The sequence below is a fragment of the Natator depressus genome, chromosome 3 (genome assembly GCF_965152275.1).
Source record: "Natator depressus isolate rNatDep1 chromosome 3, rNatDep2.hap1, whole genome shotgun sequence".
Classification (NCBI taxonomy): domain Eukaryota; kingdom Metazoa; phylum Chordata; order Testudines; family Cheloniidae; genus Natator; species Natator depressus.
The window spans coordinates 151,876,313-151,888,965 of NC_134236.1; the positions used below are offsets into that span (position 1 = coordinate 151,876,313).

Consider the following 12,653-nt stretch of genomic DNA (forward strand, 5'->3'; position numbering starts at 1 on the left):
GCTCTCCAGGCTATGGTAGATGCTACAGATACAACATCCAGATCTTTGGCCAAAGGATCATGTGAAGGGACTTGTGGTTCCAGTCATCCCAAGAGAGGCCCAAAATACTATACAAGACCTCGCCTTTGACGAGTCCAACTTTTTAAATGAAAAGACAGATGAGTCTCTACACTCTGTAAAGGACTCAAGATCCACCCTGCAATCCCTGGGGATTTACACTGCGGCCCACAGGAGAAAACACTAGAAACAGACCTTTAGACCACGAATACCCCTGTTTGCATACCCTGTACTACCAGTGTCCACCTGAACCTCCTCGTACATGACAAAGGATTTAGAGGTCCCATTTCTTAGCTCCCTCCACTGCTACACTCTCCAAATACTCCCAGCAACAGACCAGAGGCCCTTTTTTTGGCATGCAGATCAAGACCCATGTACCACCACTGATGCCACCTACTTCTCCGATCATCTTTCGAGACCATCTTACTTTATTGCCCACCGTTGGAACAAGATCACCATGGACATTTGGTTTCTGGAGATTATCCATGAGGGATACTCTATAGAGTTTGTTTCTTTCCCACCACACAAACCAGCTTCCCAATGCCACTTCAGGGACACCTCTCACCAACTCATTCTGCACAGGAAGTGGAATCCCTGTAATGTCGGGTGTGATAGAGAGTGTCCCACTTCAATACCAGAGGAGAAGGTTCTATTCCCCATATTTCCTAATCCCCAAAAAAGACAGAGGGTGGAGACCCCTCTTGGACCTTCAGCAGTTGAATATCTTTATCCGAAAGCTGAAATTCAGGATGATTACTCTGGCCTCTATAATCCCCTCCTTTCAGAAGGGAGTGTGGTTCACAGCTCTCGACATGAAGGACACATATTTCTGTCAATTAGCCACTTTTTAATCCATTCAAAGTGTGCCATATTTTATATCATTCTAGTTTTTTAATCAAAATGACACATGGTACCAAGTCAAATGCCTTATTGGTTTTCAGTTATCTGGTTTATTCTCCTTTCAGCCTGAGTGTTTGTCTGGAAGGCTACAGATTTGACAGGATGTTTGAGACCCTCAAATCAGCCATTGCTCCTGACCTTCTTATGGTGATCGCCTATCATAGTTTCTTGTATCAGGACATGGAATTAAAGGCTGTTGGGTCCTAGAAACCATGATGTGTGGCTACTCAATCTAGTTCCACTCCCTGCTTCCTCCCAAGATCTCTTTTAAGGGATCCCTCTAATGAGAAAATGTTGAGATCAAGTCTCTCCCTTCCTGAAGATAGTATCTGTAGAAAACATTGCAGAGGAGTACAGAGGGGGAAAAATCTATTCAAGGTACTCTTTTTGCAAAAGGACAATGGTCTTCACCCTAATCATGGACTTTGGAAAGTTAAACAGATACATCAAGAGTTTTAAGTTTCAGATACTCACTTTGTATTTCATAATCCTTTCACTTTCCTTGTAAGATTGATTTGGGATTTTCAGTTTGAAAAATGTTTACTTTCGTATTGCAGTCAGGCCATTCCACTTTCAGTACCTCAGATTTTATAGAGTCATAGAAATGTAGGCTGGAAGGCACCTTGAGAGGGACCCTGTATGTGAAGCTGAACCAAGTATACCTAGACCATCCCCGACAGGTGTATGTCTAACCTGTTCTTAAAAACTTTCTATTATGGGGATTCCACAACCTCCCTTGGAAGCATATTCCAGTGCTTTACTATCCTTATAGTTAGAAAGCTTTTCCTAATAGCTAACTAAATCTCCCTTGCTGCAGATTTTACCCATTACTTCTTCTCCTACCTTCAGGGGACATAGGGAACAGTTGATCATTGTGCTCTTTATAGCAGTCCCTAGCTTAGATGAGTAATGAATTCAGCCATCTTGAAAAGTCTTAAAAGCCTCAGCAGAAGGAACTTGCAACCTATTTCAATCTGTGAATCTCCTCATACATTGAAAAAATTCTCAACAGTCCCATCCCAGGATCTCTTTAATTAGAGCCATTCTGGGCTAGATTCAGGCCAACACCTTCCTTCTGAAGTAAAAGGATTTTGAACCTCTCAGACCATATGTACTCTGTGTTGAAGCAGAACTCATGTCAGACAGTGAAATTTTGCCTTCAGTTGCTGGGTCTCATGGCCTCCATGAAACATCCTTTGCTCAACTTTGGATGAGGCCACTTCAACACTTGCTAGTTCAGAACTTCAGAGCCATTGTGGAATGTCTGTGAGCTTGACAATTACATCAGAAATCCTCTGGGTCTTCTTCAAGTTGGTTGTACATATATATTCCATTTGTGGTGCACATGAGCTGCGTACACTTGGGAGCAAAATCTTTTTGATCTTGCATATGACCTTATGCATTGTATTGAGGTTGTAAAGGGAAGAGTGGGCCCAGCTGCCCCTCAGATCCTTTTTACCATCCATGGCTATGAGATGGAATCCCAGCAGTGTCTTTTGTCTTCATGCACACACTAAATCAGTTGTTGTGTATTTAATTTTAAATACTAATAGTTTATGTCATAAATATAAAGGGAAGGGTAAACCCCTTTAAAATCCCTCCTGGCCAGAGGAAAAATCCTCTCACCTGTAAAGGGTTAAGAAGCTAAAGGTAACCTCGCTGGCACCTGACCAAAATGACCAATGAGGAGACAAGATACTTTCAAAAGCTGGGAGGGGGGAGAGAAACAAAGGGGTCTGTGTCTGTTTGTATGCTGCTTTTGCCAGGGATAGAACAGGAATGGAGTCTTAGAACTTTTAGTAAGTAATCTAGCTAGGTATGTGTTAGATTATGATTTCTTTAAATGGCTGAGAAAGGAACTGTGCTGAATAGAATGACTATTCCTGTCTGTGTGTCTTTTTTGTAACTTAAGGTTTTGCCTAGAGGGATTCTCTATGTTTTGAATCTAATTACCCTGTAAGGTATCTACCATCCTGATTTTACAGAGGTGATTTCTTTACTTCTATTAAAAGTCTTCTTGTAAGAAAACTGAATGCTTTTTCTTTGTTCTCAGATCCAAGGGTTTGGGTCTGTGGTCACCTATGCAAATTGGTGAGGATTTTTACCAAACCTTCCCCAGGAAGTGGGGTGCAAGGGTTGGGAGGATTTTGGAGGGAAAGACGTGTCCAAACTACGTTTCCCAGTAAACCCAGGTAGAGTTTGGTGGTGGCAGTGGAGATCCAGGGACAAAGGATAAAATTAATTTGTACCTTGGGGAAGTTTTAACCTAAGCTGGTGAAAGTAAGCTTAGGAGGTTTTCATGCAGGTCCGCACATCTGTACCCTAGAGTTCAGAGTGGGGGAGGAACCTTGACAGTTTATTTATTCATATCATTAGTGTAGTTTTGCCTGTAGTCCCACAGGTTTACTCCTTACTATTTTTGTTTTTTAATTGTTTTGGTTTGAGAGGAAATATATTTCCCTGGTACCAGGATGTAGGAATGACTGAACCAAAGTCTCCTGTGTTCAATACTTCCCCTTCTGTGGTGAGACTATAATGTTCACAGGAGGATCACATAAGATTCCTCTTTTGTCTCGGAGAGGAGCATATCCCCAATAAATGCTTCATTTGCAAGTTTTTTTCTAAAAGGTAAAGAGAGGCTTGTCTCAAATTATTTCTCTCTCAGAGGGCTATGTGGCTCTCATCAGACCTGACCAAACATGAAAGTCTGAGGCCAGAAGTGCCCTAATGAGCTCTGGATCAGCCGCTAGCTCCATAAACAGATGTAGCCCTGACTATGGACAGTGGTGGATTATCGCACGGGCCAATGGGGCCTGTGCCCAAGGGCCCCGGCCAATTTGGGGGCCCCACAGGAATGGCGAGAACTTTGCCCCCACTGCCCTGCTCCTCATGTCCCCCCTGCCCCGCTTCTCCTCTGTCTTCCCCCTGAGGCCATGCCTCCAGCCCAGCTGGCAGCCTGTGGAATGGCTAGCAATCCATATTTCCTCCACCCCCAGGCAATGCTGGCTGAGCAGCTGAGGTGGCCCGAGTCCATTCCTGTGACGTACTGTGCCACGCTGGACCAAGCCCCATACATCCGACTGAGCATACAGAGAAAATTTCTGAGGAGGAACTTCCTTCTGTGGAGGAATACACTATACCAGCTGTCATCTCATCATTGTCCCAGACGAAGCAGTGGTTTCATGCACACCAATCCAGTTGGATGACTAAGACCTTTGAGGACTTAAACAGTCATATTGAGGAGTCTCTGGAAACACCTGTGGACGTACTAGAAGAGAGCTCCCACACTCTCTTTGATATACTGCATATTTCCATGCCTGGTCAGCTACTGCTAGCTCTTAATGACAAAAACATCTGGCAAACTTTGCAAGTGTTGCACCAACCTCTGAGAAAGAGGAGAAGAGGTACCAGGTGTTGTCCACTGGACTTGTATACCTGTCTGCGCACATATACTTGGTTCCATGGTGGTTGCAGCAGCACAGGAGAGGAACAAACAACATCCAAAAATGACACCATTGAACAAGGAGCCCAAACAGCTGGATTTTTTTTGTGAGGAAGAACTATTCACAGCCACTCTGAAATTAAGAATTGCTAACTATCAAGCACTGTAAGAGAGGTATGATTACTGAAATTGGCATAAGTTCTCAGACTTCATTAACAGACTTCCTCAATAATAACAATATCTACCTCTTATATAGCACTTTTAATCAGTAGATCTTAAAGTGCTTTACAAAGCAGGAGTATTCAAATCTTTGTTTACTGAAGGGCAGCTTATAGCTAAGATGACTCTCTAGGCTTCATTAGACACCTCCACCACTGTGACTCAGTCCATGGCAACCTTGATCACCATGAGGAGAGTATCTTGGCCTCAGTATTCAGGCATCACAAGGGAGGAGAAGTTGAGAATTTAAGACGTCCCTTTTGAGAGTTCTAAACTCATAAGCAGAAAGATGGATGACATTCTGCATTTGTCAAAGGACCCTTCTAGAAACTGTGACAAAGCTCTGTCCTTGTCTCTGCGGGTCCCGCGTTTCCTGGCGGATTTCACTATCCTCAGAGGCTCACTGTGACCCTCCATGTAGCCCTTCTCTCTCTAGAGGCAAGGGTCATAGCTTACTGAGCCATTTTCATCATAAGCCAGCAAGGGAGGTGAGGAGAAGCAACCCTCCCTCACAAAATCCAGGTTTTCCCCCACCCCCCCCAAAACCCACTCTCCTGTTGGTAATAGCTTATCTAAAGTGATCACTCTCCTTACAATGTGTATGATAATCAAGGTGGGCCATTTCCAGCACAAATTGGGGGGGGTGGGGGGAGAAAACCTGGATTTGTGCTGGAAATGGCCCACCTTGATTATCATACACATTGTAAGGAGAGTGATCACTTTAGATAAGCTATTACCAGCAGGAGAGTGGGGTGGGGGGAGAGAACCATTTTTTCATGGTCTGTGTGTATAAAAACATCTTCTGTATTTTCCACAGTATGCATCCGATGAAGTGAGCTGTAGCTCACGAAAGCTTATGCTCAAATAAATTGGTTAGTCTCTAAGGTGCCACAAGTACTTCTTTTCTTTTTGCAAATACAGACTAACACGGCTGTTACTCTGAAACCAGTTACTAAAACAGGTAATAGTGTACTGGATCTCACAGAAATGCAGTCACCCAGAAACAGATTTGTTTGTCATCAATATTTATGTGAAATGTTCAAGAATATGATCGAGGGCGTGATGGACATACATTTTCTCTCAGTAATTTTCCTTTAGAGTTGGAACAAAGCCTTGATTATTCAAGTAATTGGGAAAATAAAACAAAATAAAGCCAGAGTCCTTTTGGATACATCTTCACAGGCTGTGGCAGCCTGCAGCGTTGATCTTGGAAGTCAACAGCAAGCTGGCATGTCAACAGACTCACGAGGGTTGTGCTACAATGCAAAAAATAGCTGTGTAGACAGAGCTTTTAATTTGTGACATGGGCTGGAGCTTGTGCTCTGAAGCCCCCCTCTAACCTTCAGAACCTAAGCTGCAATATCTACACACCTGTTTTTAGCACTTGGAGGCTCACTGCTGCAGCTTGTGTAGACATACCCTTTGATTGCACAAGGTTGGGCCAGACATTCAGTGTTCACAGAACTCCAAAAGCTGTCTTGAGAAATGGCTATATCTCCTTGTATCTCCTGTTGACTTTAGCCTAATTCAACATTCCAATCTCAAATGTCTTCATTTAACTACTAAGACCATGGGAGTCTAATTTCATCTGCCTTGCCTGTTCTGCTAATGTACAGCTTATACTTCTCAGTGTGGAAAATCATCTGTATTAAAATGCTACTTTCAAAAATACAAAATATTCTGGCTCTGATTTTTCAATCCTAGAATATATGCTTTACCTTAAATTGTTAAGTCTTTCCATATTATGAATTCATGTGCTTTTCTCAGCAATTTCTGTGTACTGTTTCCCTGTGGGCTGATGCTGTAAGGGTCATCGTTGATAGAATTTCTTCAAAGAACTGATCAATCTTTCCTCCATTTAAAGTCCCTGTTTTGATCTGGGATCTCAGTCGAATCCTCACGAGGATGAAGAGGGATAATTTGAGCCCTTGGGAGAGATCTCTCTGTGTCACATGTCTCTAAACAAAGCTTTTCTCCTAGCAATTGTATCTGCCAAAAGATTTGAGCGTAGTGCAGGCTGACTAATCTTCCTTTCACGGACTCAGAGCTCACTCCACTAAGGCTAAGGAAGATTCCATGGCCTGCCTTTGTAACATCTCTACTAAAAATAGGTAGGGCTGCTATTTTGAGTTTAATACACGCTTCTACTCTGCACCACTGTCTTGACTTAGGGTATGTCTGCACTGCAATAAAAGACCCACAGCATGACCACAGCTGGCCCAGGTCAGCTGACTTGGGCTCGAGAGGCTTGGGCTGTGGCTCTATAAAATTGCAGTGTAGATGTTCAGGCTTGGGCTGGAGTCTGGGCTCTGAGACCTCGCAAGGGCAGAGTCTCAGAGCCAGCCCTTCTGTCTCAGCCCAAACGTCTACACCAGCAGTCCCCAAACTTTTGAGGGTCATGTCCCCCCTTACCCCATCTATGCCCACCCCAAAGTTGGGCCGGGAGTGGGGCCATGGCTCCAGGGGAATGGGGATGCAGAGGGCTGAGGCTGGGCCCCAGCTGGGAAGTGGATCTGGGGCCAGGAGCACTGCTGTGGCCAGAGGCTGGAAGTGGGCACAGGAGTGGAGCTGCAGCTGGGCTGCTGTGGGGGCTGGTAGCAGGCCCGCAGCCAGGTGTGGCTCCACTCCCAGCTTTGTCCCCAGCCTTGGACCTGGGCCAGGAATGGAGCTATGGCCAGCAGCTGAGGCTGGGGGCTGGCATGGGGCTGGGTGGCACTCCCTCCCGCCCCCACAGGGGCTGGTCCGGCCCCTCTGTGCCCCTCTGGACGTTGGTCCACATCCCCCTAGGGAGGTGTGCCCCACACTTTGGGGACCTTGGGTCTACACTGCAGTTTTATAGCTGTGCAGCCTGAGCCCTGTGAGCCCAAGTCAGCTGACCTGGGCTCTGAAACACAGTGCAATGGATTTTTAATCACAGTGTAGAACATACCCTTAGTTCCCATGATAGATGTTTGTTTTGGGAGGTGAGTTTTTAGTCTCTATTCAACTAGTACTCCTCCACTCACCTCTTCCTGTGGTTTGTACTGCTAGCTAAACTCTCACAAGTAGTGGGCACATGCAGAGGGCGCTATGCAGAAGAAAATGTTAGTTTACACTAGTAACTGGAGTTCTCTGAGAGTGTTGCCTCTGCATATTCACACTACCCACCCATATCCCCGTCTTCCTGACAGTTCTTAGGTGAGATTTGAACTCTGAGATTCAGCAGAAGGAAATGAGATAGTTGGGGACTGCATCTCTTTTATATATAACTTCAGCCCTGGATATTTGGTAACGTGAGAGAGAGTTCATGTAGCACTCAATGGACACTGCTCTTTTAGAAGGTTCAGAAGTCCTGCAGCATCCAAGGACACATCCCACAACTGTGACTGTACAAAGACAACACTCTCAAAAAACTCCAATTATGATTAAATAAACTGTTATTCAAAAGACAGCACCTCTGTTACTTGTGATTGACTATTCTGATTTGAAAACTGAAAACAGAATGGAAGCAGAATGGAAGTGCAGTTAAATTTATATTCCCTTTAAATAAAACTGATACATTCTTTTTCTTTGCTGCAGAACATTTATCCTTATGACACTTTTCAGTTTTAAGTTATTAATTATAATTAAGACTGTTCAGTTTCCTAGAATAGATTGAAGGGAACTCATTACTAGGAAATACAATGAGTTTGGGTTTCTTTCAGTGGCACATTGAGCACAGTTGGGACTGTTGCTAAGAGACAATCCTAACTTGCTTCATATCAATCCTGCTGGGAACCATTCCCGGTTCATGCAGCTTGTCTTCTCAATATGTCCAGCTTCCCCTCACTGCCTGTCCTGTATGCATTCTCATGCAAGGAACCTGCGAAAGAGAGGTGTCAGACATATGGAGAGTGTATTGAGAAAGAGAGGCTGGCATGGAGCCTAAAGTTGGTCTGTACTCAGATAAGAGACTGGGAGTGGAGAGAGGAGCTTTCATTACTTGATACTCAGTTGAGACAGGGGAGGGAAAAGTGGGACACTCAGCAGTGGGAAGGAGTTGGGGCCACTTCAAGAGAAGAGTTGGAGTATGCTTGTCCTCAGGACTCTAAAAGTAAAACCTTTCAAGCAGAACTTTTTGCTCAAATGTGACATAACAGTATGGTGTACAATGGCTAACACTGAGTTATTTTATAGCCTCCCCTTGGTTTTTTTCCTTTTTTTAACAAAACAGTAATTATATGTCCAGCTGCACATCAAAAATTACATCTTTACTCTAAGTTTTATAGTCTAAGAAGAAATATTAGATAATACATCCACAACAACAATGAATATATAATTCGCTATTTTAGTGTACTGAGGGCCAAATTTTCAAAGGCCCGTATAATGATAAAACCAAGCACATAGACAATTGCGGGGAAAAATCCTATAGGTGCATGTACATACTGATACTTGTGCATGGAATTACTCAATTTGTCCATACAGTTGTGGGAAGTACACATATATTTGATGCAGCTCTTTCATGGTGTGGTTATGATGGAGTGTTTATCCCTTACCAGTCCTAAAGGAGTAAAGGGGCCCAATAGGGGCCAATTAAACTAGAAAACTCCACCTGGAGGGACACTTAGGCTTAACTGACAAGCACTAATTGAAGATAGAGCCCATCTGGGCAGGAGTAGGTGAGGCTTGTATAAAGCCAGGAAGTGAGAGCAGAAGAGAGCTTCAATGTGGAAGTCTGCAATCACTTTCTTTGCCTAGTGAGGAGAGAAGAAGAATCTCATGGGGGAGCAGAAACTCTGGGACTCTGACCCTGAGGGATGGGGGTTTACCCAAAGGGGTGGAGAAGGAAAGCCTGAGAAGGTAGGGTAGGAAGAAGCCTACGGAAACAGCTGCCAAAGTCTATACAATCCCCATCTTGGCAGATATTTCCCTGGGCTTCTTTCTATCCTGCTTTCTTAGGGTTTCTTTCCTCACAATTTCTCTGGGGTTGACCCTTCTTCCAAGGCTTGGATCCCAGGGCTTATTTTCCACATTGGGTTTCCTCCTCCCCACCTCTGCTCCTGGAGAATGACTTCAGACTCTCTCCCTGCATCCTCCTTCTATTACAAACCTCCTCTAATCATTTTTCATAGTCTCCCTCAGCTGGATGTCATCTGCAATTAGTAATTATAATTCCCTGAGTCTCCTGTCAGGTGCAACTGTAGAGGTTAAGTGTCCCTTCCTTGACCACCTTAACCCCTTCAGGGCTAATGTGGGGTGAACACCCCATTACAGCAGAGATTTCAAAATTTGGCCTTTTAGGTTAACAACTTTTACACATTAAAAATGTGATATATAATATTAAAGTTGTTTCACTGATGAGATAAAAAAAGACCATTTATTAACTGAGAGTTTAAACTACCCACAGCAATTTCTGGCTAGCAGTCCCTCTCTGACTGAAATCAGAGCAGAAATTCTTCATTATGCTACTTTTGAACAAGAGATTGAGGATTTAAAACCTACTATTATTGTGGGTCCAGTTGAATTACATACAGGTATGAAAATTTCTCTTTTTTCTTTGTACATAATATATGATATAATAAATTAATATAATATTTATATTTAGGGCCCTGCCAAATTCATGGTCCATTTTGGTCAATTTCACAGTCATAGGATTTTAAAAATCATAAATTTCATGATTTCAGCTATTTAAATCTGAAATTTCACAGTGTTATAATTGAAGGGGTCCTGACCCAAAAAGTAGTTAGGGGCGGGGGAGGTCCTCAAGGAGGGATTGTAGTATTGCTACCATTACTTCTGTGCTGCTGCTGGCAGGGCTCCACCTTCAGAGCTGGGTGCCTGGCCAACAGCCACCGCTCTCCAGCCACCCAGCTCTTAAGGCAGTGCAGAAGTAAGAGTAGCAATACCAAAAAAACCAAGGCAAACTCTTAACAGTCATGATACCTGGTTCTCTAGGCTTGAAAAGATGTGACTCCTGCTGTGATGCAATGCCAGTCTCCAATGGCCACTCTATATGTGTCCGATGTTTGGGGGAGACACATATCCTTCAAAAATGTGCCCATTATAGTAACTTGAAAGCCAGGGCATGATGCAACAGAGACCTTCACCTCAAAATGATCCTAATGGAAAAGTCTCTTCAGCCTACTGATATGGGACCAAACCCAACATCAGCAGATGGCTCCCCAGGCAAAACCTCTGCTAAAGAAAGTGCTCAGTCTTCCTAAGTTTCTAGGAAGTGAGCTGCGACCTCCCCTCACAGGGACACGCAATAAAAGAAGAGGTCCCCAATGAGGTCACTGTCCTCGGTGCTGAGCTCAGCTAGAGTTAGCATCTTTGAGGCTCCGGGCACCTCTGGCACTGTCCCTTCATGGACCTCTGCTGAACCCGACCACACCGATAAGGAGTTGAGGCACAGACCTGCCTTCTCTTCTATGGTGCCAACCACCCCAGTGTTTGACATAGTACCGAGACCCGTACCATTGGCAATGCTGCCAGCACCGACGGAGTCATCGGCACTGACTGACAGACTGAGAATGGCACCGACTGTCCTGATGAAGGCTACATGTAAATCTGTCACAACTGACCAAATCTACAACAGTGGCACCGTTGACACCGAAACAGGCAGCTCCGCAACAGTTTCTGCACCACAGAGACATTGCTGTCTCTTCAGTGCCACAATCATCCATGCTCAGCACTGATGGATCTCCAGGCTGAATATTGGAGCAGATACCCTGTTACCTGCTCCCCCACCCATCTCCAGTGATGATGATGATGATGATGATGATGATGATTTTCATGGGAACCCCTTCGCCTCCGAACACTCCTCTCCCATGGAACATAGACCTCCATGGAAAGCCATGAAAACTAAGACCTGTCAGAGTCATGAAATGCAGCAATGGTATGGGCATCCCTGGATCTGTCCATCAATGCCCTTTCCTATGCAGTGGCCCCCCCGGGACTCATGAGTGGTGTATAGGGCTCACTACACCAGACCGCTGACTCCAACCAGGGTGAAATCCGATCACTTCCACCATCCCCAAGCCAGGAGACATCGGAGGCACCAGAGGGCTTAGCAGAAGAGAGGGAAGAAGACACAGACCAAGACAGCATTTCACCTGCCCAAAACTCATCCTCTTTCCCCGATGAAGCAGTAATGCCACTGTCTCCAACCACGGTGAAACAATTCCAGGAGCTCTTTAAAAGAGTAGCCATCAGCCAAGACATACCACTGAAGGAGATGCAAGAAATCCACCACAAGCTGCTGCAAATCCTACACACATCTGCATAATCTAAAATAGCACTACCAATAAATGATGCAATAATGCTACCGGTGGAGAACACTTGGCAGAGGCCTGTGTCATAAATATAAAGGGAAGGGTAAACCCCTTTAAAATCCCTCCTGGCCAGAGGAAAAATCCTCTCACCTGTAAAGGGTTAAGAAGCTAAAGGTAACCTCGCTGGCACCTGACCAAAATGACCAGTGAGGAGACAAGATACTTTCAAAAGCTGGGAGGAGGGAGAAAAACAAAGGGTCTGTGTCTGTCTGTATGCTGCTTTTGCTGGGGACAGAACAGGAATGGAGTCTTAGAACTTTTAGTAAGTAATCTAGCTAGGTATGTGTTAGATTATGATTTCTTTAAATGGCTGAGAAAAGAGCTGTGCTGAATAGAATGACTATTCCTGTTTGTGTGTCTTTTTTGTAACTTAAGGTTTTGCCTAGAGGGATTCTCTATGTTTTGAATCTAATTACCCTGTAAGGTATCTACCATCCTGATATTACAGAGGTGATTCCTTTACTTCTATTAAAAGTCTTCTTGTAAGAAAACTGAATGCTTTTTCATTGTTCTCAGATCCAAGGGTTTGGGTCTGTGGTCACCTATGCAAACTGGTGAGGATTTTTACCAAACCTTCCCCGGGAAGTGGGGTGCAAGGGTTGGGAGGATTTTGGAGGGAAAGACGTGTCCAAACTACGTTTCCCAGTAAACCCAGGTAGAGTTTGGTGGTGGCAGTGGAGATCCAGGGACAAAGGATAAAATTAATTTGTACCTTGGGGAAGTTTTAACCTAAGCTGGTGAAA

At 44.4% G+C, this 12,653-nt stretch overlaps 1 protein-coding gene across 1 annotated transcript in view; it reads left to right on the forward strand.

Annotated features, from left to right (window-relative positions):
- The window catches only part of DNAH8 (dynein axonemal heavy chain 8), a 577,557-nt gene that overhangs the window by 216,037 nt on the left and 348,867 nt on the right, over positions 1-12,653 (forward strand). The window contains exon 27 of the mRNA XM_074949111.1: positions 9,984-10,110. Within this exon, the coding sequence (XP_074805212.1) occupies positions 9,984-10,110 (127 nt within the window). The remainder of the gene's footprint in view (positions 1-9,983; positions 10,111-12,653) is intronic.